This window comes from Anguilla anguilla, chromosome 19 (genome assembly GCF_013347855.1).
Source record: "Anguilla anguilla isolate fAngAng1 chromosome 19, fAngAng1.pri, whole genome shotgun sequence".
In the NCBI taxonomy this organism is placed as follows: domain Eukaryota; kingdom Metazoa; phylum Chordata; class Actinopteri; order Anguilliformes; family Anguillidae; genus Anguilla; species Anguilla anguilla.
Window position 1 is genome coordinate 14,787,105 of NC_049219.1, and position 21,406 is coordinate 14,808,510.

At 48.5% G+C, this 21,406-nt stretch overlaps 1 protein-coding gene across 4 annotated transcripts; it reads left to right on the forward strand.

Annotated features, from left to right (window-relative positions):
• The first annotated feature begins 776 nt into the window (after positions 1-776).
• Positions 777-21,180, forward strand: etv6 (ETS variant transcription factor 6). 4 transcript variants are annotated; one of them, XM_035401940.1, is made up of 8 exons: positions 777-1,156; positions 5,501-5,630; positions 14,282-14,449; positions 16,202-16,330; positions 18,432-18,938; positions 19,493-19,635; positions 19,993-20,093; positions 20,466-21,180. In XM_035401940.1, the coding sequence occupies exons 1-8, from the start codon at positions 1,124-1,126 to the stop codon at positions 20,566-20,568; spliced, it is 1,314 nt and encodes a 437-aa protein (XP_035257831.1). In that variant the 5' UTR covers positions 777-1,123; the 3' UTR covers positions 20,569-21,180. The 4 variants fall into 4 exon arrangements, with proteins under 4 accessions (XP_035257831.1, XP_035257833.1, XP_035257832.1 ...); XM_035401942.1 differs by having other exon boundaries at positions 5,504-5,630; XM_035401941.1 differs by having other exon boundaries at positions 780-1,156; positions 14,285-14,449.
• The last annotated feature ends 226 nt before the right edge of the window (positions 21,181-21,406 follow it).

Below are 21,406 nucleotides of genomic sequence, written 5' to 3' on the forward strand. Positions count from 1 at the left end.
TAAAAATAACACTGCCGCCCTCTAAGATGTCTCCCTGCTTTGGGTTGTCTGGAAATTTAAGTTACTGTCCGTAAGATCTTTTTCCTGAAATCAGGTTGCTTGAGTCTCCGTCACCACCTGCAAGATGTTGATGCCTCATTCTGCAAGACTTCTGTGGGGGTTTCTTCAGTGCCACAGAGAAAAGAAAGAATATAAATTATGGGGATTGTCATTTCAGTAGGCCATGCAGGAAGTTGCAGAAAAAAAGTGTTTTTCTGAAGGCATAGTTACTTTTTGTAATTATCTTAGTACTTTCACATTTATACCATTTTTAGAACAGTTATTTTGGGAGTTTGAGACTAACCCACACTCTCCTGTTATACCTCAGGACAAGTACCCATCTAATCTGTTACTTGAGAAAAGACTACTAGTGGTGTACAACAATGAATATATGTGTAATTCTTTAAACACAAATAATCAGCCTTGAAATATAGTTCAAAGATAAAAAGTAAATAATTGTACAGATGAAAGTAAAGTGGTGATGCTGATAGCTGCAGATTTAACTTGTGGTCTTGTGAAAAGGGATAATACAAGTTATGATTTGTATAACATTGTTTAAAAAGAAGAAACGAGTGAGTGGAGTCAGACAGGTCAATTACAATTCCTAATTTAAAAGCGCTGTCTCTTTTCCTTGGTTGTTTTTCCTATGGACTTCACGCCCAGACGCCTCAGTTCCTCATTTCCTTAACACACCCCTGTAACATGATCGGCAGTTTCCTGGGTTGAGTTCCCCTTTAAGGAGGCAGCGCTCAGTGCTGGGAATTCACGTCATTTCGCCACTTAAATACCCAAATCAATGAGCACTGCGTTGTCCGCCTTTCAGCGTCTGTCTTCCAGGAAGAAACTAGTATAATCAACACATCGCAAAATGTAGCCCGTCGCACCAGGAGGATAACAAAGAAGTTACGTTTGTCTTCGACGTGCACGACCGTTTAACCGAAATATACACATTAAACTTGAGTGCGACTCCGATGGAAACCAGTGCAAGTACTGGAGTCGGATGCGGATGATTTTCTGGGTTATTTCAAGGAAAAGACGGGGGAAGGAAAGTGGGAAAAGCAGAACTTCCTGGATTGACTGAGACATGTCCGAATCCCCGTTGCAGAATAAAATTAAGGTATTTGCGGATTTCTTTCGCTCCCATTTGCCAGGTCTTAAGAGGTGGACTCCCCCGTGTTACGCTTGATCGCATCCTATCGCTGTGAAACGGCGCGTTTGTGTTTGTTATCATCTGTTGCCGATGGGCTTGTTTCGCTGTCGTATTGTTTTACAGCGCTCGGTAACGTGCAACGCTGTGCGAGCCAGTTCCGCTATGCAGCAGAAGTAGCTGGCTAACTCTTTTACTGTATCCCACTTTTCTTCGCAACGTTTAGCCCGAAATTTTCACTGCAGTTAACGATAACGGAAAGGAAAATGAAATGCAAATATTTAAGAAATTAAATCGTAAACACATTTTTTATAGTATATTCACAGTCCCTATACACCCGTAGCCTAACAAAGTTGGCTAAGTTGCGGTGGTGGGGTTGTGGAATAGTCTACATTAAGCAATAAACTTTATAATAGGAATTTCTTTAACTCAACGCACGTGTCATATTGATGACAATTCAAGCGTCAATGCACTCATTTGCACGAAACACGTGTGCTTTTTCCCTCCCAAATCACTTCATGCAACGAGTTGGTAGACAAACTATGATTTAAATCCTGCATAGAGTTCGACTGTTGCTATGAATGAAGTTTTTGTTCCGTACTTGAACTTCAGACTCCAGAAAACGTCCTTGATTTGGCAAGGGTGACTTGTTTCTTTTTCGCAGTTTACACATGCTTTGGATTGAATTTCCTATATTTAAAAAATAAATAGTCACTTCTAAGTTTATTTTCTGGGACGGAAGCTACAGTTGCTAATAACATAAAAGCGAGTGTATTTAAACATGCTCAATGTGTCTATCACAAAACGCAGTGCCAATAATTAACTACACAGGAAGAGTTCTCTGGTTGAAAATTAATGAAATGCTTCGTAAAAAATGAAGACACGCAGCAAGTGCACTTATTTGAAAGTCGTGATAAGTGATAACGTCCTTTCAAACACAATTAAGTTGTAAACAACTTTATCTCTCTCTCGCTCTCTCTCTCTCTCACACACACACACACACAGGCAAGCAAACAAACACACAAACTCTCTCACACACACACACAGTATGTACATACATATATGTAATTCCATTTTACTGTATCATTGTACTTTTAGTTTCGCTCAGTTCTGTGCAGTTCCACCCCCCTGTAAAGGGCAATCATGCTAGTGCTGGTGTTGTGGAATTGAACAATTATTAAGTCTCGTGCCTGCATTTGTTTATCATTGCCCCAGGTGGGTGTTCAGCATCCACATTCTCCCATTTCCGCTGGTTTGTGCTGAGCTACCTTATCTTTAATTCCAGCCATGATCTTTCTCTACATATAATTTCTTTTTGTTCAGGGTCAGTGTGCCGTAGTGGAATTGAGAATGTCCTCAAAACATCTCTCCATCTCTCCGGCCTTAGGAACAGCAGGCCGTTATAATATCTAGGTTTTCTGTCAGGGGTTTTTTGTGCCATGTTTGAATGGAATGTGGCTGAAGACCACTTTACAGCTGACACGAGGAGTCCATTAGATGAACTGGCGGATTGGACTGTCACTCCACCTGGCTGAGGTCACCTGGTTGCCACTGGCAACTTGGAAGTGTTGAGTGCGAGGCGTTACCTTGCCGTACCGTGCAGGCTTTGAACTGAACATCGGCTAGACGCCGTATCCTTCACAACGGCTGGACGCCATAGCCTAGCTCACCGGACGGTGGGCAGGGGGGTTGTTTACATGCGTTGTATTTGATGATGAATGACCCTACAATCCCTGCTCTTTCTTCCTGACTGGATCAGCTGACTCTTCGGTGAGTTTAGAAGCAGCTCCTGGCGCAGCGAGACGGTGTGTTGCTCTGGGCTCGTTGGCTTGGACTGGCTTATACCGCATGCAAATTCAGGCAGATGAGCCCCAGCTGAAATTTGCTTTTTCATTGCTGTTCGTCGTTGAGCAGGGGGTGTGAAGCTCAGCTGTCAAACCTACCCCGCTATGACTGGACCTCTGGTAAGGGGGGGCGGGGGGGAGGGGGGGGGGCTGTTTAGGCCCTGTATTCCAACCAGGCCTGACCAAATTCTTAAGAATGTGATTCTCATCGCCCCGCTCCTCCCCAGTTAACCAGGCATCACTGCTTTTCTGAACCAGGGGTAGCCTAGAGATCTTGGTTTGGCGGTCATAAGCGCTTGCATTGAGAGCCAAGGCAGTCTTTCATAGCTGATGGCTGGAGAAAATGCTAAGCAATATAGTCCAAATTTGTGGTATGAAAATTGCCATTTCCTGATGAAACAGGAAAAACCACAATATGGCACTGGTTTAAATAATAAATGGCATTTGACTAGGCTAGTGACTTTAATTCATTAGTAAAAACATAATTTTTCTTCCTGAATAAGTACATGCAAATGGGTAATATACCACTGGACTTGAGCAGTTTTTTTTTCAGACATTTATGTTTGTTAGAGTTATGCTGTTTTTCAGTACATGACAGAATCTATGCATGCATATTCTGTGTAGTGTGTGTTAAAGATATTTGTGTTTTGATTGTGTAATCGCCTGCGGAAAAAGAAAAAAACGTTTTTGTTGCAACTCAACTGAAATAGGTTTGAAGTTCATGCAATTTACAAGGTTATCTAAATTACCTCAAGCTTTGTACGAATTGACCTGCTCTTTAATTTGGCCTGACCACAACCCTAGACCATATCCGAAACCTCAACCCTAAATAGTATTAACCAATCCCTCACACTGTGTAATAAAGTGTGATTGTATAGCAGTTACGCAGTAACAGTGTTTGTAATTGCAAAGTAGCCTACTTTCTCTTTTTTTATGAATTGTTCATTACAGGGGAAAATGTCTGTAATATAGACCGTAACCTATTTGGCTTGCGTAGCCTTGGTTCCACGTTCTCACAGGCATTACATTACACAATTACACAATTAACACCCAGAGCAGCATTCACATATGTTAATACAGCACCTTAATATCTAATTGTCAAAATGGTTTTGCTGTTTTATGGCCCTTTCAAAGGCATTGTACTTTCACACGTATGTATTGTGAAACACTGAAGACGTTCAGTAATCTCCCAATTTTAATTTGTGTCGCTTAATCATTTCCGTTCATTGTAGAACACCACTCACGCCTGCAATGGGGTCCTACGCACTTTTAAGTCCAATAAACATGGGCATTTGTGTCTATAAAGGATTTTAAGCCCTGGTGATATTGTTTGACTGCATGTAAAGAGGAACGATTGTGTGCCTTACACTTCCTTTTTATTTCCTTGTGTATTCGCTGAACCGGTTTGGTAAATGTGCTTTGCCTGAGGCTGCGGTGGCGGTGTTTCCACCGAGATTCAAACCAGCAACCTCCTGATTATCGAATAAGTTCCCTGGCCACAGCAGTGTCAGGGCGCTGCCTGCTGTATCGGTGATCGTTCTCATGCCCTGCCATTGTACATGACTGCAGACAAAACCCACTGGACCCATCGAATCACAGAAGAAATTATCTTACCTCTGAAGTCTCATTGCTCCAGCCAAAAAAAAAAATAACCTTGGGGGGTGTCTCGTGGCGTAGCCTGGAGAGCACTGTCCACACGCTCGTTACGAGCCGCGACGCCGGCAGTTAGAGTCCGACCACCGACCTTTGTCGCACGTCTCTCCCTCGCTCTCCTCCTAGTTCTTCCTGTCTCTCTACGCTGTTCTGTCCAATAAAGCTAAAAAAAGCCCAAAAACACATTTAAAAAAAAAACCTTGATTTGGGGCTACCCTCAAATAGTGAGCAGGACCACTGTCCCCCCATGACCTTTTTTTTTTTTTTTACACCAGGGGCAAGAAAAACTGAAAAAGTGTCTTCCATCAATAAAGACTCGTATCATAGACCCGTCTCAGTGTTTGCATACATGCCACATTCATTTGCACATTGCGGTCACACGACAGTCGATTGTAAGGTCGTGATTTATGTACTTCGTAAAACTGGCAAATCAGCATGATTTCAATAAGTTCACTTGTGCACAGTAATGGTGGTGGTGGTGGGGGGGGGGGGGTTTGACGGAAATGTTTTAGATTATTTTGACAGGCTCAGACATATCGGCACTTAGTCACATGTGTGTGTTTGCACTGTAAAAGTGAGTGTGCTGCAGTAACTTTTGTAGGTACTTTTATTTGAACAAAAGGCTTTATTGACATTGAAATGACAGTAAGTGGGAGGAAGGGGGTTGGGCTTTAGAGGATGGGGGTTAAAATTCCCTGCTTGGCCAGGCTTTTCCTGCTTCAGTAGGTTGGACTTAGTTTGTCCAGTCATGATATCATTTGTTTGAGCGAATGTGCTGTGGCCTTCAAGGTATGCGCTGTGTTCTGTCTGTTCATAGCAGGAGAGGATCTCATTCAGTCCTTCAGCCAGCCCCGTGCCAAACTCCACTTCCTCCCCTCTTCATGTTCCAGCACCTCGGCAGGCCGGCAGGATGGAAGGAGAGCCAGGGAGCCTGCCTGCACACCTGCGTGAGTAGAGCGTGCTCACGTGCACGCACACACACACACACCCATACACACCCATACACACTCACACACTCTAATACACACACACACACCCATACACACTCACACACACTCACACACTCTAATACACACACACACACCCATACACACTCACACACACTCACACACTCTAATACACACACACACACCCATACACACTCACACACACTAATACACACACACACACCCATACACACTCACACACTCTAATACACATACACACACACACACACACACACACAAACACATACACACTCACACACTCTAATACACATACACACACACACACACACACACACATGCACATACTCACGCATGCTCAGATGCACACATACATATATACAAATACGCGCACACATATATACAAATACGCGCACACACACATGCAGACATGCGCACACACAGACATGCGTTCACACTTGCATGCATACATACATACATACATACACACTAATACACATACAGTACACACATGCACATGCAGGCACAGACGCATGCATACATACATACACACACTCACGCTCAGCCCCTGGGTGTCCTGGTCTCTCCGCGGCTGCGGGTCAGAAGCGTAGCGGGAACGCGGCGGTAACGCCGGGCCCTTAAAGTGCGCCGCCGCTCGCTCCCTCGCATTCGGGCTCTCAGATTCCCACTCGCGCTTCCTCCTTTTGTGCCGTTGGAGAAAGGGGAAGTGCATTCCCGCCGAGCCGCTGGCGCTCCCGCCGCCGAGCGCCCGAAGCGGGGTCCGGGGTCATGTGCACAGGGCCGCTTATCTCCCGCCCCACTTCCTGGCGCGCGCGCTTGGCACTTGCCGCGTTGGCCTTTGGATCGACAGTGAGAGTATTTCCTGGTTAGAGTGTCGTTCAAAGTCTCTATTGGGTGGAAGACTCTTTGTTTTTCTTGCCACTGCTGTCAAAAAAAGAAGAAAAGGCTTGTGGGGGGACAGTGGTCCTGCTCGCCATTTGAGGGTAGACCCAAACCAAGGTTTCTGTTTTGTTTTTGTTTGTTTTTCTAGCTGTGAACTTGCTGACAGGGTTGATTACCTTTTATAGACCAGCGTATTTGTCTTGTGTTAGAGAACTCTGCCCTACTACATCCCATGTTTTTTTTTTAATCTTAAACGTGATTGTGCAGAGAAATAATAATGGCACGTTTTGAAATGTGCGCAGTTTAACTCCTCACCCGTGTTGTGGCTGAAAAATTCGCATGACTATGGCTTGAAGCTCAGACTCTAAACATGAAATAAATGAATAAAATGTAGAATGAATGGGTGATGTGTGAAATGCAGTGGATGGGTGAGATGCACTTAAACAGAGAAGGAAGTGAAGGAAAGGAGGAAATGTGCTTTATTTCCTGGAGGGGAAGCAGCTTGGGTCAGCTGCCAGTTGCTCATGGGTCGTCTGACAAGAAGAACGCTGAAGAGTCAGCGGTGGGTCCTCTCACTTCTGCCTGTGGATGCTGCGCACTGCAGCCCAGCGCAGAGATGCTAACGATAGCCTTTAGCCTACGTTTTAAGTGTTTATATGGTTGTCTTTATCGTGTTTTACTGTACCCAGTTGTTAGTCAAACGTGTTGAGTGAATAAGTTGGTGACGGGGCCGTGTGTTCATACTGACGTTCCCAAAATGAAAGTGGTGCGTAATTAGGGTGTAATGGCACCATGAGCAGAGCGGTGAAGGATGTGTAGTTAATGGTGGTCGGTGAGACGGTGAGGTTTTCGGTTTAAGGCCGTCGGTAGAATATCTGCGCTCACAGTGAGGGCATATTAAGTTGATGTGAAATGCAGTCGGGACCGAAAGCTGATTGTACAGTAGAATGTACAAATCAAGTGAAAATGTTGTGACTTTGGGCTCAGGACTTGTGGTGCCTTTGACTTTGGTGAGGAGCCTGCAGTATAAAAGAGAGGGGTGGTGGTTATTCACCCTGGAAGGGTGATCGCTGTGTGGGGTTGTGTGCTCATGTGCATATCTGTGTTTGTTTGTGTGTGTGTGTGTGTGGGTGCATGTGTGCCTTCAGTGTGTGTTTGTGTCAGTGTAGGGGTGTGTGTGTGTGTGTGTGTGTGTTTCAGTGTAGGGGTGTGTGTGTGTGTGTGTGTGTGTTTCAGTGTATGGATGGATGGGTGTGTGTGTGTGTGTGTGTGTGTTTCAGTGTAGGGGTGTGTGTGTGTGTGTATGTGTGTTTCAGTGTAGGGATGGGTGTGTGTGTGTGTGTGTTTCAGTGTAGGGATGGGTGTGTGTGTGTGTGTGTGTGTGTGTGTGTGTGTGTGTGTGTTTCAGAGGGGAAATTTCCTGCCCCTGGAAGCTGCTCTTTTCTTCAGGAATTTCCTGAGTGGGCAGACGGCTCTTCCTGAATAAATGTTTTGTGAAAGGGAAACTGTTCTCACCGCCAGCAGCCAAATAAAGCCCAGGCAGGCCAGCTCTTCCCCACAGAAGCTCTCAGTCACTGTTCCACGCTCGCAATAATGGACGCAATGTGGAGCAAACCTTTGTGTCTGGAAACACACACTGGTCAGAGATGGGCTCCGTGTTCTCAGATCTGCTACTTTGTGTGTGTGTGTGAGGGGGGAGGGCGGGGGGGGGGGAGGGGTTGCCTTTCTGTGGAACTCAGTTTGGGTAGGATGGGCCATTCAAGTGTATATTTCATATTGTGAATAAGGAAAGGTGCTGAATAATATTTCTGTATTTATATATATATATGTGTGTGTATGCTCTCACAGCCCATAATATTATTCTGGATTGGTGGTTGTTCCTGCACTACAATGAGGAAGATTTCTGAGGGGTGTGAGCACAAAACAGATACAGTGATCACATGACTCAGTCTTGTGTTTATACTGTCTTGTCCAGAGAATAAATCTGCACCTTCTGCAGCTGTGGGTCCTCTCTGTGCGAGAGGCCAGCTAGATTTCACACAGAAATGCGGGAAATGTCTGCACCATGTTGAAACCATATTTATCTAGTTTATTTGAAAAACTAAAGGTTCAAGTTTGTATTGGTGTATTCTTCATATGGTGAACAAGTGCTAGATTCCTCTTTTGGAAGTAGGCTATATGGAATGGTCATCTTGGTGAGGCTGGGCTCGACAGGGAGAATTGTAGTGAGTGTTTTATAACTGGGGTATTGTTTGCCCAGGTTTATAAGGAAATATGGATTTTCACACCCTGAATGTTTCGGTGGAGTACTTGGGTATTTACTCAGGTAGATCAGTATTTCCTGATTAACCAGGAAAGATCACATTGCTATTGTAAGGTAACTCTGTCTCAGTCTCAAACAGGAAGAACACAATTTACTTGGCAAGAGCTTGTGTTCGCTGAACTCTCTGTTGCTTGTCATGTTAATATTGACAGTTATTTTTGGTCTGGTGCCCGTGCCGTTTCCCCGTATGTTTCTGTCAGGTGCGAGTCCTTCCGGAACACGCCAGTCAAACTCGCCCGGCTTTGTATATGACATTAACGTTTGAAGACACTGATGAACTTTTGAAAACCTACGACGCTTGGGTCATGGGCAACACTTTTTTTTTTGGAGAGCCAGGGTTACTGTGGTGGCCTGTGCCTACCCCCTGCCCCCCCCCCCCCCACCCATCCTCCTAAGGTACCCCCGCAGCCCGGTGAAGTGGGGGCCCCCCGGTGGATTCACTGCTGTTTGATTGGACAGGTTCTGGTGAAATGTGGCGCTCAGGGGCGCTGGTGCGGCGTTCCCGCCGTCGTGTGACCGTGCGACGCTGGCGGCGGGTTGGCAGCGTCCGGGTCGAGGCGGCGGCAGGCGGAGGAGGAAGTCGGGGGTGAGTCTGTGGCGGTGAATGTGCACTTCAGCGAAACTGCGCGCGGGCCTCTGGGTTTCCATCCGAGAGCCGCGAGAACCAGAAAAAAAAAAAAAACAAAACGAAATTTAAAAAAAGAAAAACTTCAGTGACAAGAAACGGCTTGCCTCCGGAACCACGCCGCCGCCACCGCAGAACAGGTTTGAGCGTTTCCCCCGGCAGCGCAGACACGGGCTGCCTCGGCCTTCTTTCATGCTCGCCTGGCTAACCCCAGCGATTAACCATGACAAGAACGCAGCAGACAGAGGGGTACTGAGAGAGGATGAGCCCGGACCGAAACCCCACATCCCGCCATGTACAGGTGTGAGGTGTGGAGGTCATGTGACTTTGAGAAGAGGAGAGAGGCCTGCCTCTGCTTCCTCGCCCCGACGCTGCACGTCAGGGAAACGGAATCCGAAAAGCTCGGGAGTGACTCACTGGAGCTCGAGCGTTCATTGAGCAAACTTCCTCCCCCATTATGAACGTGATGATTCAGGTCGAGGCTTCGCAGCTGGATTTGCGCGAGCTGCAGACACCGGCATGTCTTCTTCGGAAGAGCAAAGAAACAAGCGGGCAAGAAAAGCAAGTTATATTACATTACGCTCTTATCCAGAGCGACTTACAATACATTTTTTACATAGCATTTACATCGCATCTATTTATACAGCTGGATCTGAGCCGAAGCAATGCAGGTTAAGCACCTTGCTCAGTTGTACAACAGCAGTGTCCAACCCGGGATTATGAACCTGTGACCTTTAGGTTACAAGACCAGCTCCGTACCCATTATGCTGCGCCCCCGCCCGTGCGTGGGAGCCCCTCAGCCCGGGAGTAGCGCCAGCGCGTCCGTTTGGGGTCCGTTTGGGGCGTGCCGGCGGTCCCCGAGGTGAACGCCGGAGTCACAGACCTGTCATGGCTGATAGAGGTCACACACTGACACAGCCCAAAGGTTTTTTACAATGGACGAGGCTCATCATCTAGCTTGGGCTGTTAGCAACACTGGGGGGGCGGGGGGTGGGGGGGCGGGGTACGGACGGAGAAACAAGATATATGAATGATCTCATCCTTTCCTGCTCATTGAAAGAGCTCGCGGGTTGCCTGGGCAACACAAAGCAGCCTCTGGAGCGCGCCTCTCCGACAGGGACGTGTAAATCTGCAGCGCGGTGTGCCGTAGTCAAAAGGGGATCGAGCGCACAGAGTCTTTCTTTCGGTTTGACGTGACGGCGGGGGGGGAAGGGGGGGGGGGGGGAATTATTCTGTCCTGTTTGTCTGATGACGTACGCACATGTGCATTCCTCACCCTGAGGGGGGCTTCCAGCGAAATAGTTGGGTCTGGGCCCTGAAGACAGATGGTTTCTGGGAGGAGAGTTTGTGGGAAATGTGTGGCTGGTCAGTGGTGGGTGTTGGGGGGGTAGGGGGGGGGAGGCAGGGGCTGAGAGAGGGGGGCCCTGTGTGGTACAGATACTCTGCTGAGTGCAGGTGCACTGATCCTCCTTTCACCACTCTTTCATTTTCTCCCTCCCTCGCTCTGGTGCGTGTGTTGTGTGTGTGTGTGTGTGTGTGTGTAGTGTGTAGTGTGTGTGTGTGTAGTGTGTTGTGTGTGGGTGTGTTGTGTGTGTGTGTGTGTGTGTGTGTAGTGTGTAGTGTGTAGTGTGTGTGTGTGTGGGTGTGTTGTGTGTGTAGTGTGTAGTGTGCGTGTGCGTGTGTAGTGTGTGGGTGTGTAGTGTGTTGTGTGTGGGTGTGTAGTGTGTGTTGTGTGTGTGTGTGTGTGTGTGTGTCTAGTGTGTAGTGTGTGTGTGTGTGTGTGTGTGTATACACACGCAGGCCTGTGCTGGAGGCTGTTGATAAACGTCTCAGAGCCTCAGCCTGACCACAGGAAGTTTCCTTTGCTGGAAGGAGTTTTGTTTCTGCTGAAGGGGGAGGGGGGGAGATGGGGGGGGGGGGAGGGTACTTCCTGCTGAACAGAATGCGTTGTGGGAAGTTTTTGTGCTCTTTCCTCCTCCGCTCGGCAGCTGCATCGGGCCTCGCAGATGGCTGCAGCCGGTCCCCTGGTGAGGGAAGAAGAGGGTTGATTTGTGTGTGTAAAGAGAGCCTCACACTGCCGCCTATTTCCAGTGCATGCCCAGCCGTGAGTGTCGACACACGGTCCCTGTGCACAAGCAGCAGCCTGTAATTGGTTTCTGATAAGCAACAACAAGCTTGTTTCAGAGTCCTTTAGCAACTTTCCCCGTGTTAATCAGTCACATAAAATCCCAGAATGCACTGCTTCGCCTCCTCCTCCTTTTTGTAAATGCCACGTCCATTGCTATTGCTATTAGTTGTCTGTTGATTTGTTTCACTCCTGATATGTATGATATGACTGATTTTACCCTACTCCCTTTGCCCTTGAAAGTGGCTGGTGTAGTTAATAAAGCGGTTGAGACTGTACATGCTTTTTTCCCCAGAGGGCACAACAACGCCCCACCTTAAATTTGACCCTGTCACCCCTTCAAAGAACTTCCTGGAAACTTTGTCTGGGCTATTCACCGAGGCAAGGTTTGGACTTGTTGTGCGGTGAGATAGGAGAGCTGGATCACAGGGAGGGGTTTACAGAAAGCAGCGCTGCCTGCCTCGGTAGTGACTAGCTTGCTTTATCACCAGAATCTGAAATAAGGCAGGTCCAAGTTCTTTTTTTTCCCCCTCCCCTCCCCTCTGTCTTTATCGCTGCCTGGCTGCGCGCGGTGTGTGCAGGGAGACCGAGCACATGCCGCTCAGAATAGCCGAGGGGAAAAACGGAAGCTGACGGTCTGGCGGTAACTGCGAGCGATCGCTTCCTTTATTTGACTGTAGGGGAGGGAACGTGAGCTCCGGAGCCGGTAGGAGCACAGCTTTAAATAAAGTGAGCCCTGAACGGCAGGCGAGCGGTCATCCGCTGTCACTGACGCCATTTTGCTATTGGACGAAAATGGCAGCTGTCCAAATGAGTCAAAAGGGTATCAGGAGGTCAAGGGTTGTTGGCTCGAGAGGACAAGGTCTTGCAACTGTTTACCTGGGTGACAGTGTTTCCTTCGTAACAATGAACTTACGTGACACCAAGGTTCATTGATTATTGATTGGAATTGTTTCTTGTATTGCCGTTTCCTTCCACTGTGTTATGCACCAGTGTGCATGAGTTTGATATTGATAAGGTGTAAAATATTGCATGACGCTGGTCTATATGACGTTTGGTGGACCGGTCAGGCAGCACCTCTTGGGTCCATATCTGTGAGGTTCAGTTGAATGTAGCTCAGTGGAGAGGTGGAATATGTTTACCAACGGCGACTCCAAGATGCTGCCCACTTACCCTTATGTCACTGTTTCCCAAAGTGGGGGTGTAGAGAGATTTGGGGGGGGGGACGGTGAGGGTTGAAGGACCAGAAAGAAAACCGCATCCTTGTGGCTCAAAAAATGTCCTGTTACCAAAGTGGGGGGGCGACTGACCGGAAAAAAAGTTTGGGAACCGCTGCTGACTGCAGGGAAATGGCAGCAGGTGATTGGTTCGTTTTTTTTTGTTTTTTGTTTTTTGTTTTTTGTTTTTTTTCCCAAGCACTTCCACCTACTTCTCAGCTCCTTATTTTTTTGCCCGATTCCTTTCCCTTTCGCTGCTGCTCATGATTCATGCGCTGCTATTCTCTCCCCCACGCTGCGGCATTGTTTCACTGCAGGGAGAATGCTTTTGCGCCCACGTTGACAAAAATGGGCTTCCTATAAAATGTGCTTCCTCTCTGTGTTCGTTCCCCCCCCCCCCCCCCCCCCCCAAACTCCATCACCTTGTGAAAGTGTGACCTGCTGAATCGCCATATGCTGCTGTTATCTGGGGACAAATTCCCGAAAAAACCCGCCAACAGACCCCCTTCGTTAGGATGCTGAACTCTCCGTGTACAAGCGTAGCGTAAACACGTTGCAGTGATTGATTGTGTCTAGAAATGCCCCCGCCTCCCCCACCATCCCAGAAACAGACCTATCGTCTTACCTTATGTATTATAAATTTGGAGTTCAGTACCACACAGGAATCCCCAATAGAGCGGCAAAGATGGGGACCCAGCTCACCCTTAGCTGAGGAGGCCTCCAGGCTGGCCTTTGTCACGTCGCAGTCGACCAACGGCCCTGGATGTGGGGGGGACTTCCTCCATCCATGGACGGTTCCTAGTGAGCCTGAGGTCAGTGTCTTGGTTTTGGTTATGAAACCAAACCAGCAGGTCTTCGGTTGGGATAAGGACATGCCATGTGTTCCCTCAGTGACATCATATAGAGGACATCAACCAGGCAACGGACCAGCTGGGCGCTCAATGGGGGGAGATATGGCAGGGAGGCTTTCCAAATTGAGTAAAAGGATATTTTTATTTTTTTGGGGGGGAGGGGGGGAAACGAGGCTCAAGACTGCATGCGGTGGCTTATCTGGGAATCGCACTCGACACAGTCACACCACCAGCAGCCGCAGTGACAGCACTCTGCATCAGGACATTCATCACAGCACCATTTTCACCACTTTGCGGTGTCTCTTCTGTACTGGGATGCTAGTGCTGTGTCCTGAGACCTGTTCTGTTCTGGGACGGTAGTGCTTGTGTCCTGAGCCCTGTTCTGTTCTGGGACGGTAGTGTTTGGGTCCTGAGCCCTGTCCGTCCCCCTGTTCTGTTCTGGGACGGTAGTGCTTGTGTCCTGAGAACCTGTCCGTCCCCCTGTTCTGTTCTGGGTTTTGGTCCTGAGCCCTGTCCGTTCCCCAGTTCTGCTCTGGGTTTTGGTCCTGAGCCCTGTCCTTTCCCCAGTTCTGCTCTGGGTTTTGGTCCTGAGCCCTGTCCTTTCCCCCAGCAGGTCTGCAGCCAGTCTTCTGGAGCAGGGAGGACGTGTCTCAGTGGCTGAAGTGGGCGGAGAGGGAGTTCTCCCTCCACCCCATCGCCAGCAGCACCTTCCAGATGAACGGCAAAGCCCTGCTGCTGCTCACCAAGGAGGACTTCCGATACCGCTCACCTCACTCCGGTAAGCCCCGCCCCTATGGCCACAGCAGTATGGCTCAGAGTGGTAAGCTCCGCCCACTTTTCAGGACATCGCAGTCTTTTTTTTTTTTTTTTTTTACATGTTCTGACCAATCGCATCGCTTCACTGAAGGTGGGTCTTGAGCCTATGAGAAATATGAAATGGATCACACTTCTGCTAACTACCCCCCTGAGAATCTGTCTAGGCTGTCACCTCTCTGCTATGTTTATCACTGCTACAAGCTAAAATAATAGTAATAATAATAATAATAATAACTTTATTTCTGAGGAGCTTTTCATACAGTGCACCGAAAGCCCTTTGGGGAAAAAAGGACACAGAACAGCAGACACAGCTAAATAGCATTGGAATAAACAAATAAAAGGTAAAAGTAGCAATTAGTTTAAGTGGAGGAGTGTCCATTAGCGGGCCGGGTTCGCCCTGAATGGGAGATGGCTGGTGGGAGCTGCTGTTGGAACTTTTTCTTAGAATTTTGAGAGAGGAAGTCAAACTGACGGGTAAACAGTTGATCAGGAAGTGCTAGAGAGACCACATCAGTCGTTAGTTACGTGAGGAATTTCCCCGCAGCAGAGTAGCGCCGGGGGCTGTGAAGAGCTGTTAGTCGCAGAGTGAGAAGCGAAAGAGGAAGAGGCTCGTCTTCACTTCCTCGCCTGAATATCGGCGCCCTGGTTCTCTGCCTGGAAGCCCTGAGCTCGGGTCTATTTCGATATGCAATTTTCCTTTTCATAAACAAGAGTTGTTGATTTATGGGAAGCTGTGAATGGTTCCCATAAATGAACTAAACCCCCCCCCCCACTAAACATAGCAGTTAAGGGTGTCATTTACCCACTTTGTAAAGGCTATAACCACATATAGTTATTGTTTTTTAAAAATCATTTTACAAAGAAGAGAGAGATTGACAGCTTTTAAATCGTAGGCCATGGATTTCAAAGATTATTATTGGAAGAAAAATAAGACCGTTTTCATAAACAGGTAGCTTTTGCAGCATAGGCTGTGCATTTCCAAGATTATTATTGGGAGGAGAAAAATAAGACTTTTTTCATAAACATGTGAAATGTGGTGAAATGTGGGCGTGGCACCTCCTCGTCGTGACCAGCGTGTTTGGGCCTGAAGTGCGTTCCTCGGGCTGTTTGTGGGAAGCGAGGAGGCGCAAGGCAGAAGAGCTCTGTGATGAAAAATTGCATTGTGGGAATGTGTCAGGAATGTGTGACTCAGTATTTTTCTGTTTTCTCCTGATTTATCACATTTCCAGGCCCTAAACTCAGGGGCCCAGTTTTTGGCTTTTTTGCGGAATACACTCTCCCGTCAAAGAGTGTGAAAACGGCTTTTGATTGGTGTGCTTATGACCTGTCCAAGGCTGGTAGTAGTTCAGGTGTGTAGGGTCTCAAAAGTAGTATTATTACCTGATTAATCGGGGGGGGGGGGGGGGAGGGGGGGTCACATCCCTCTGCAGAATTATGATGGGACTGTTAAAGCACGGTGACTATGGGATGAGCCTCGGTGTGTGTGACGCAGACTGTGTGAACCCTGTGATGTTGGGATAATTGGGAGATTGGGGAATACTGGGTGTGTGGCAGTGTGTGGAGGGCAGTGGGGGAGTTTCTGTGCAGAAGCAGAAGGGTGTTGGGATGGCCGCTGACGCTGATGCGAGCGTTTTATTGGGCGTGTGGGAGCTGGTAATTTGGGAAGTGGGGGGAGTTGTGCTGCCGTTGATTGGGGCCTTGTCCTGACCCGCAGGGGATGTCCTGTACGAGCTGCTCCAGCACATCCTAAAGCAGAGGAAGTCCCACTCCTTCTACCCCTTCTTTCCCGGGAACTCCTTCCACTCGCCACCGGAGGGCGCTGTGCAGCAGCTCAAACTTGAAGGTGAGTGTTGGCGGGTTGGAGCGCGGTCAACGCCACGCACCGTCACTGTCTTTGTCGTCATTAACCAAGTCGATTAACAGCCCCTGCAGTTTTCCGTAACGTCATGATGTAAATGGGACTCAATTCAGAGTTCGGCCTCTTGCCAAACATTTCCCAACGGTCCGGACTCCTGGCCCACGGCTAGCCGGGTTAGCTGTGCCAAGCGTAAGCTTTGTGTGCAAGCAGGAAGTCCACTAACCGTGCTCCAGTTTACCTGTGCTGGGTGGCTTTAGCCCAGCCCCGTTGGCTCCTGAGTGGCGGGTGACATCATCGCAGCCTCTCTTTGGGTGGAGTGAGTGTCTCTGCGAGGTCCGGCGTGGAGGCGGGGCGTCCCTCCCAGAAACTATATTTAATATTTCTAAGGGAGAGGTGAAATTCCGCACCTCTGAGCCGTTTCTCCTCGCGCTCGTGAGTCACGGAGGCCAGGCCGTTTTTACCGCCAAAATATCAAGTTGGGTAGACCTCACGAGGACTGAGTGTGCCCCAGTGAGACTCACTTCCGGGTGCAAAGCACGTTCTCCCACGTTCAGCTCAGTCCATTCAGCTTAAGCATGGCTAAAAAATACAACCAACAGCTGATGAGTTTAACTTGTGCCATTCTAGTATGTGAAAGAAAAAGGACTGACCCACTTCAAGTGTTCAACCTTATTGTCTGAACGATGAATGATCAGCTGTTGTTATTTTTTCTGATCAGAAATGGTAACAGCCCTTGAATGTCTTCGAGCAGTGCTCTTTGTGTTGTGTGTTGACAGATTAATTGCTTTTCACTCCAGTCAGGGACAATGGAATTATTGGGCTGAGACGGTCACCACATCGCTATGTGGGTATGAAAAGGACAGCTGCCACAAGGCTGCGTTGTTAACAAACAACAGGACGACACCAATGGCGTACGCCCTTTACACCTAGGCTTACAGGACTGTAGACTGAGTGAAAGCCGTGTACGTGCTTGTGATGTGTGATGGCTGTAGAACCGTAATTCCTTGACTGAACCGGAGACGGGAGGCTAGTTTGTATTGTACCTGGGCCATTATTGTGCGGTGGACGGTGTGTTGTTTAGCCGCACCCGAGGGGGGGGATTTCTCGGCTCTGCTGATCCGCAGACTTTGGACGAGCAGTGACGTGCCGTGACTCAGCAGCGGAACATGGAGAGTCTGCACTTTGGAATGTTGCCAGGGAAACCGGTTTTACAAGGAAGTGCGCTTGTTTTTTTTTTGGTTTTTTTTTTTTCAACCTCTCCAAGTCCGGGAGCTGTGAAGGGAAGTCGGTTACTCTTGCGGCTCACAACTTCCTTGTTTTCTTTCAAGACAGGCATGGGCCCAACTGCCTTTAAAAAAAAAAAAAAAATTTAAGCAATTTACATAAAGTTTCGTTGTTGTAGTGAGGGGAATTTTATCTGATGCGGTGATTACCCTGAACACGCACTACCACTAGTTTCCCTGTTTCTCCTCTGTCCTTCCACAACCTGCCCAGTAGAGCGCAGCACCAGTATTTTGTCTCGGCTCAGATCAGACGGCGCTCTTGTTAGTGTTTGTTTTTGCCAAATTTGCGATTAGATGAAGTGCAGTGACATCTGCTGGAAATGCGTGAGAGTGTAATCTGAACTAGAAGGTGCGGACCGTGTTCTTCACTAGCCTCAGCACTGAAACCCGCTCCTCCCGTGTTGGACATTCGAGGAGCAGTGCGTGGTGGTACTGCAAAGTACTTCAGTGCCCTCTTTGGAGTCTTTTAGGGATGAAGTCATTTAAGTTTTGTATCATTCAGAAGCAGCACTTCAAGTCAAACTGTGATTTTAATGTGTGTGCAAATCTTCAGTCCTGTTCCACACTCCAAACTGTGAAGCAGTTGTGCGTGTGATTTTTACTAGGCATACTCTTCTGTAGCATGCGAGTGTCTGCATGTGTAATAACCTGCAGGGTTTGGGGCCCAGCAGCACGCAGCACGTCACGGAGACCGTAAAGCAGATTTTCGATATTAGATCTATGGAATAAAATGAATGGATGAGAGAAAAGCGATGTTTAGTGTTTTTAACACCCGTGACGCCCTCGTGTTTGTGTCCCCGTAGAAACGGTACGGCGAGCGCCCCGCGGTACGGAGCCCCTCCCTCTCCACACCCCCACCATCGAGCTGCGGCATCGCCCCCGCTCGCCGCTCCGCCCGGACGCCGCCGCCCGGGAGGACCCCCCGCAGGCGGCCTCGCAGCTGCCCGACAGCAACCACCACCCGGAGGAGCCGTACCCTCTGAGCGTGTCGCCGGCCGAGCGGGGGAACGGGCGCTGCGCCACGCCCCACGAGGCGCCCCGCCCGGGCAGCCCCTGCCCCGAGGGCCCGCGCGTCATCCAGCTGCTGCCCAGCGCCATCATGCACCCGCTGGTCCTCGCGCCCCGCGCCGGCCCCGTCGACTTTCGGGGGGGCGCGCGTGGGGCCCCCGAGAACGGGCGCGAGTCGGGCGGGGGGGGCGCGGGCCGGAACCTGGCGCCGCACCACCGCGAGGACCTGCTGTACCGCAACCACATCCTGATGCCCATGTCCCCGCCCGACGAGCAGGCCCTGCCCATGGGACGCATCGCGGGTACGCCACCCCCCCCCCCCAAAACCCCCCAAAACCCCCCAGAACCCCCCAAAACCCCCCCGGCCCACAGCGCACCTCCACCACACCTTTCTCTGAGGCCTTGGCACCAAACTGAGCGTTTCACAGTATTTGTGTATTTTCCAATTTATTTCATTTTTCCAACACTTACTTTTTAGGTTAGTTAGGCCAGTTACCACAGCAAATGGTCCTTAACAAAAGAGATGTGGTTTTTTTTTGTGGGATTTAGAAAATATATTTAAATGAATCCTTTATTATCTAGATTAGAGCAATTGGGAGTGCTGCCCAACAGTTTGTAATTCTGCATTTGATAATTTCACAACCCATAAACTGATCGCTAAAGCGGATTATTAAATGACTTGGCGAGTTATCGATCGCCATGAACAGGCTTTCGGCCTGCTTGTTGCGCAAAGTTTTACTGATGGGTAATCCCGTCATCCAAAATGCAGAAATGAGCGCAAAACTTTCACCCCTGAAGAGAAAAGCAAAAAAACTGCTGAAGGTGTAAGTACTGATAATGATTATCGTCCTCTCAGATTGCAGGCTGCTGTGGGACTATGTGTATCAGCTCTTGTCTGACAGCCGGTACGAGAACTACATTCGCTGGGAGGACAAGGAAACCAAAGTGTTCCGGATCGTTGATCCCAACGGTCTGGCTCGCCTGTGGGGCAATCACAAGGTAACTAGTGTCTGAACCTGGACCCTAACCACGCTAGGGAACTGGACTCAGAACTTAGGCACAATGTATAAACTAGAAAAGTTAAATATGAATTGTTATGGTATTTGAAAAGGATAGCCCAAGGTGTGGTTTTGTACATAAATTATTTGCCAGATCTGTCTGGATGCTGTATTTGAACCTTTGAGATGAACCCCTTGTGACATAATTTAAAATCATATTTGTGATGTCACTGTGTAGAATCAAAATGGGTTCTTTATGACCTTTATTGCATGCGATCAGAATCTCAGGCCGTTATGTGAAATGGGGTGCTCTTTCACTAATCATGCGATCCCCTGTGGTGTGCGTGTTTAAAACCAGAACAGGACCAACATGACGTATGAGAAGATGTCCCGGGCCCTGAGGCACTACTACAAACTGAACATCATCAGGAAGGAGCCGGGCCAGCGGCTGCTGTTCAGGTAGAGGTGTCCGTCGCCCCCAAACGTACCTGTCCTGTCACCTGGGGCAGAAGAGGGGGAAAAAACCATGCCCTGAACACGACGCTGGCCTCATGTTCGAGTTGGTTTGTTTCTTAAAACCATTCGCCTTACCGCTTCACTTGCAAAGTCCAGCCAAGCTCGTTCATCAAAATCTGGATTAGCACTGAGCCGTTTGGAAGTACGCAGATAACGTTCTCAACTGGAACCTTATCCAGTCAACTCAAAATCTGTGTAAATTTAACTTTACCTTGCAGAGGTACTAGCGTTAGCCCTGTCTTATGCTATAAAAACGGATTAGAGCTGGTATTTTATTTTCCACTTTTTTTCCCCCCTCTCTCTCTCTCTCTCCAGGTTTATGAAGACCCCAGATGAGATCATGAGCGGGCAGACGGACAGGCTGGAACACCTGGAGTCCGATTTGGATGATACCATGTACGTGAAGGAGGAATGCTGAGGGGCGCGGAAGGTGCCAGAAGACGATCAGGAACCCCGGTCCGGTACCTGGCCCGGCGGTAGAATTTTTAAAAACCCATCGTTCTGCACCGGTGACCTCCCGGAAAAGCCTGAGGTCTCGGTCTGGCTCTTAAAATCCAGGGACCTTGATTGCGTACCGCGGGTTTTTGACTGAGTGGGGGGGGGGGGCAGGTTTTACTCGCTTGATCAAGGTTTTTTTTTTTTTTCCAAAGGAAACGGGGCCAGAAATGTTTTTAATTCAACATTCCTAACGAAACGTTCTGAGTTTCCATGACGATGGAAAAGCTCTCTCTTCGATCGGGATTTTTCGGTGTGGGGATTTTAACGTAAGCCTTACTCGCTGCCTTCCTGTGCAAATAAACATAAGGGAGACTTTAAAAGACCTTTATCGATACAGGGCAGAACTCTTTTAGGTTCAGCGAAATTGGCAGGTTTTATTTTTTTTCCCTCTTTCTTCTTTTAATGGGCTTGATTGCTGATTTTCTTGTGGGAGAAATGGGACATGTTCTTACCGAGCGCTTGTCTTCGTAGAAGAGAGGCACGCCAACGAAAGGTTAAATACAAATACCAAGAGAGAAAAAAAAAAAAGGACTGTTGTTGGTCTCTTATTTCCTCCTCCTTTTGCTGGAGGCTTCCGGAAACTTCTGTAAGTCTACCTGCTTCTAGTTCCACAGAGCTTTGAGACAACCCGCTTTACTGAGTTTGCCTGTGTCTGGGGTGGCTGCACGTGGCCTGACCTAACCTCCTCCCAGATCAAACTTTATAGTCACTTTCTTAATGAGGGGCAGAATGTGGGGAGGTGGTTTTTGAGGTGGTTG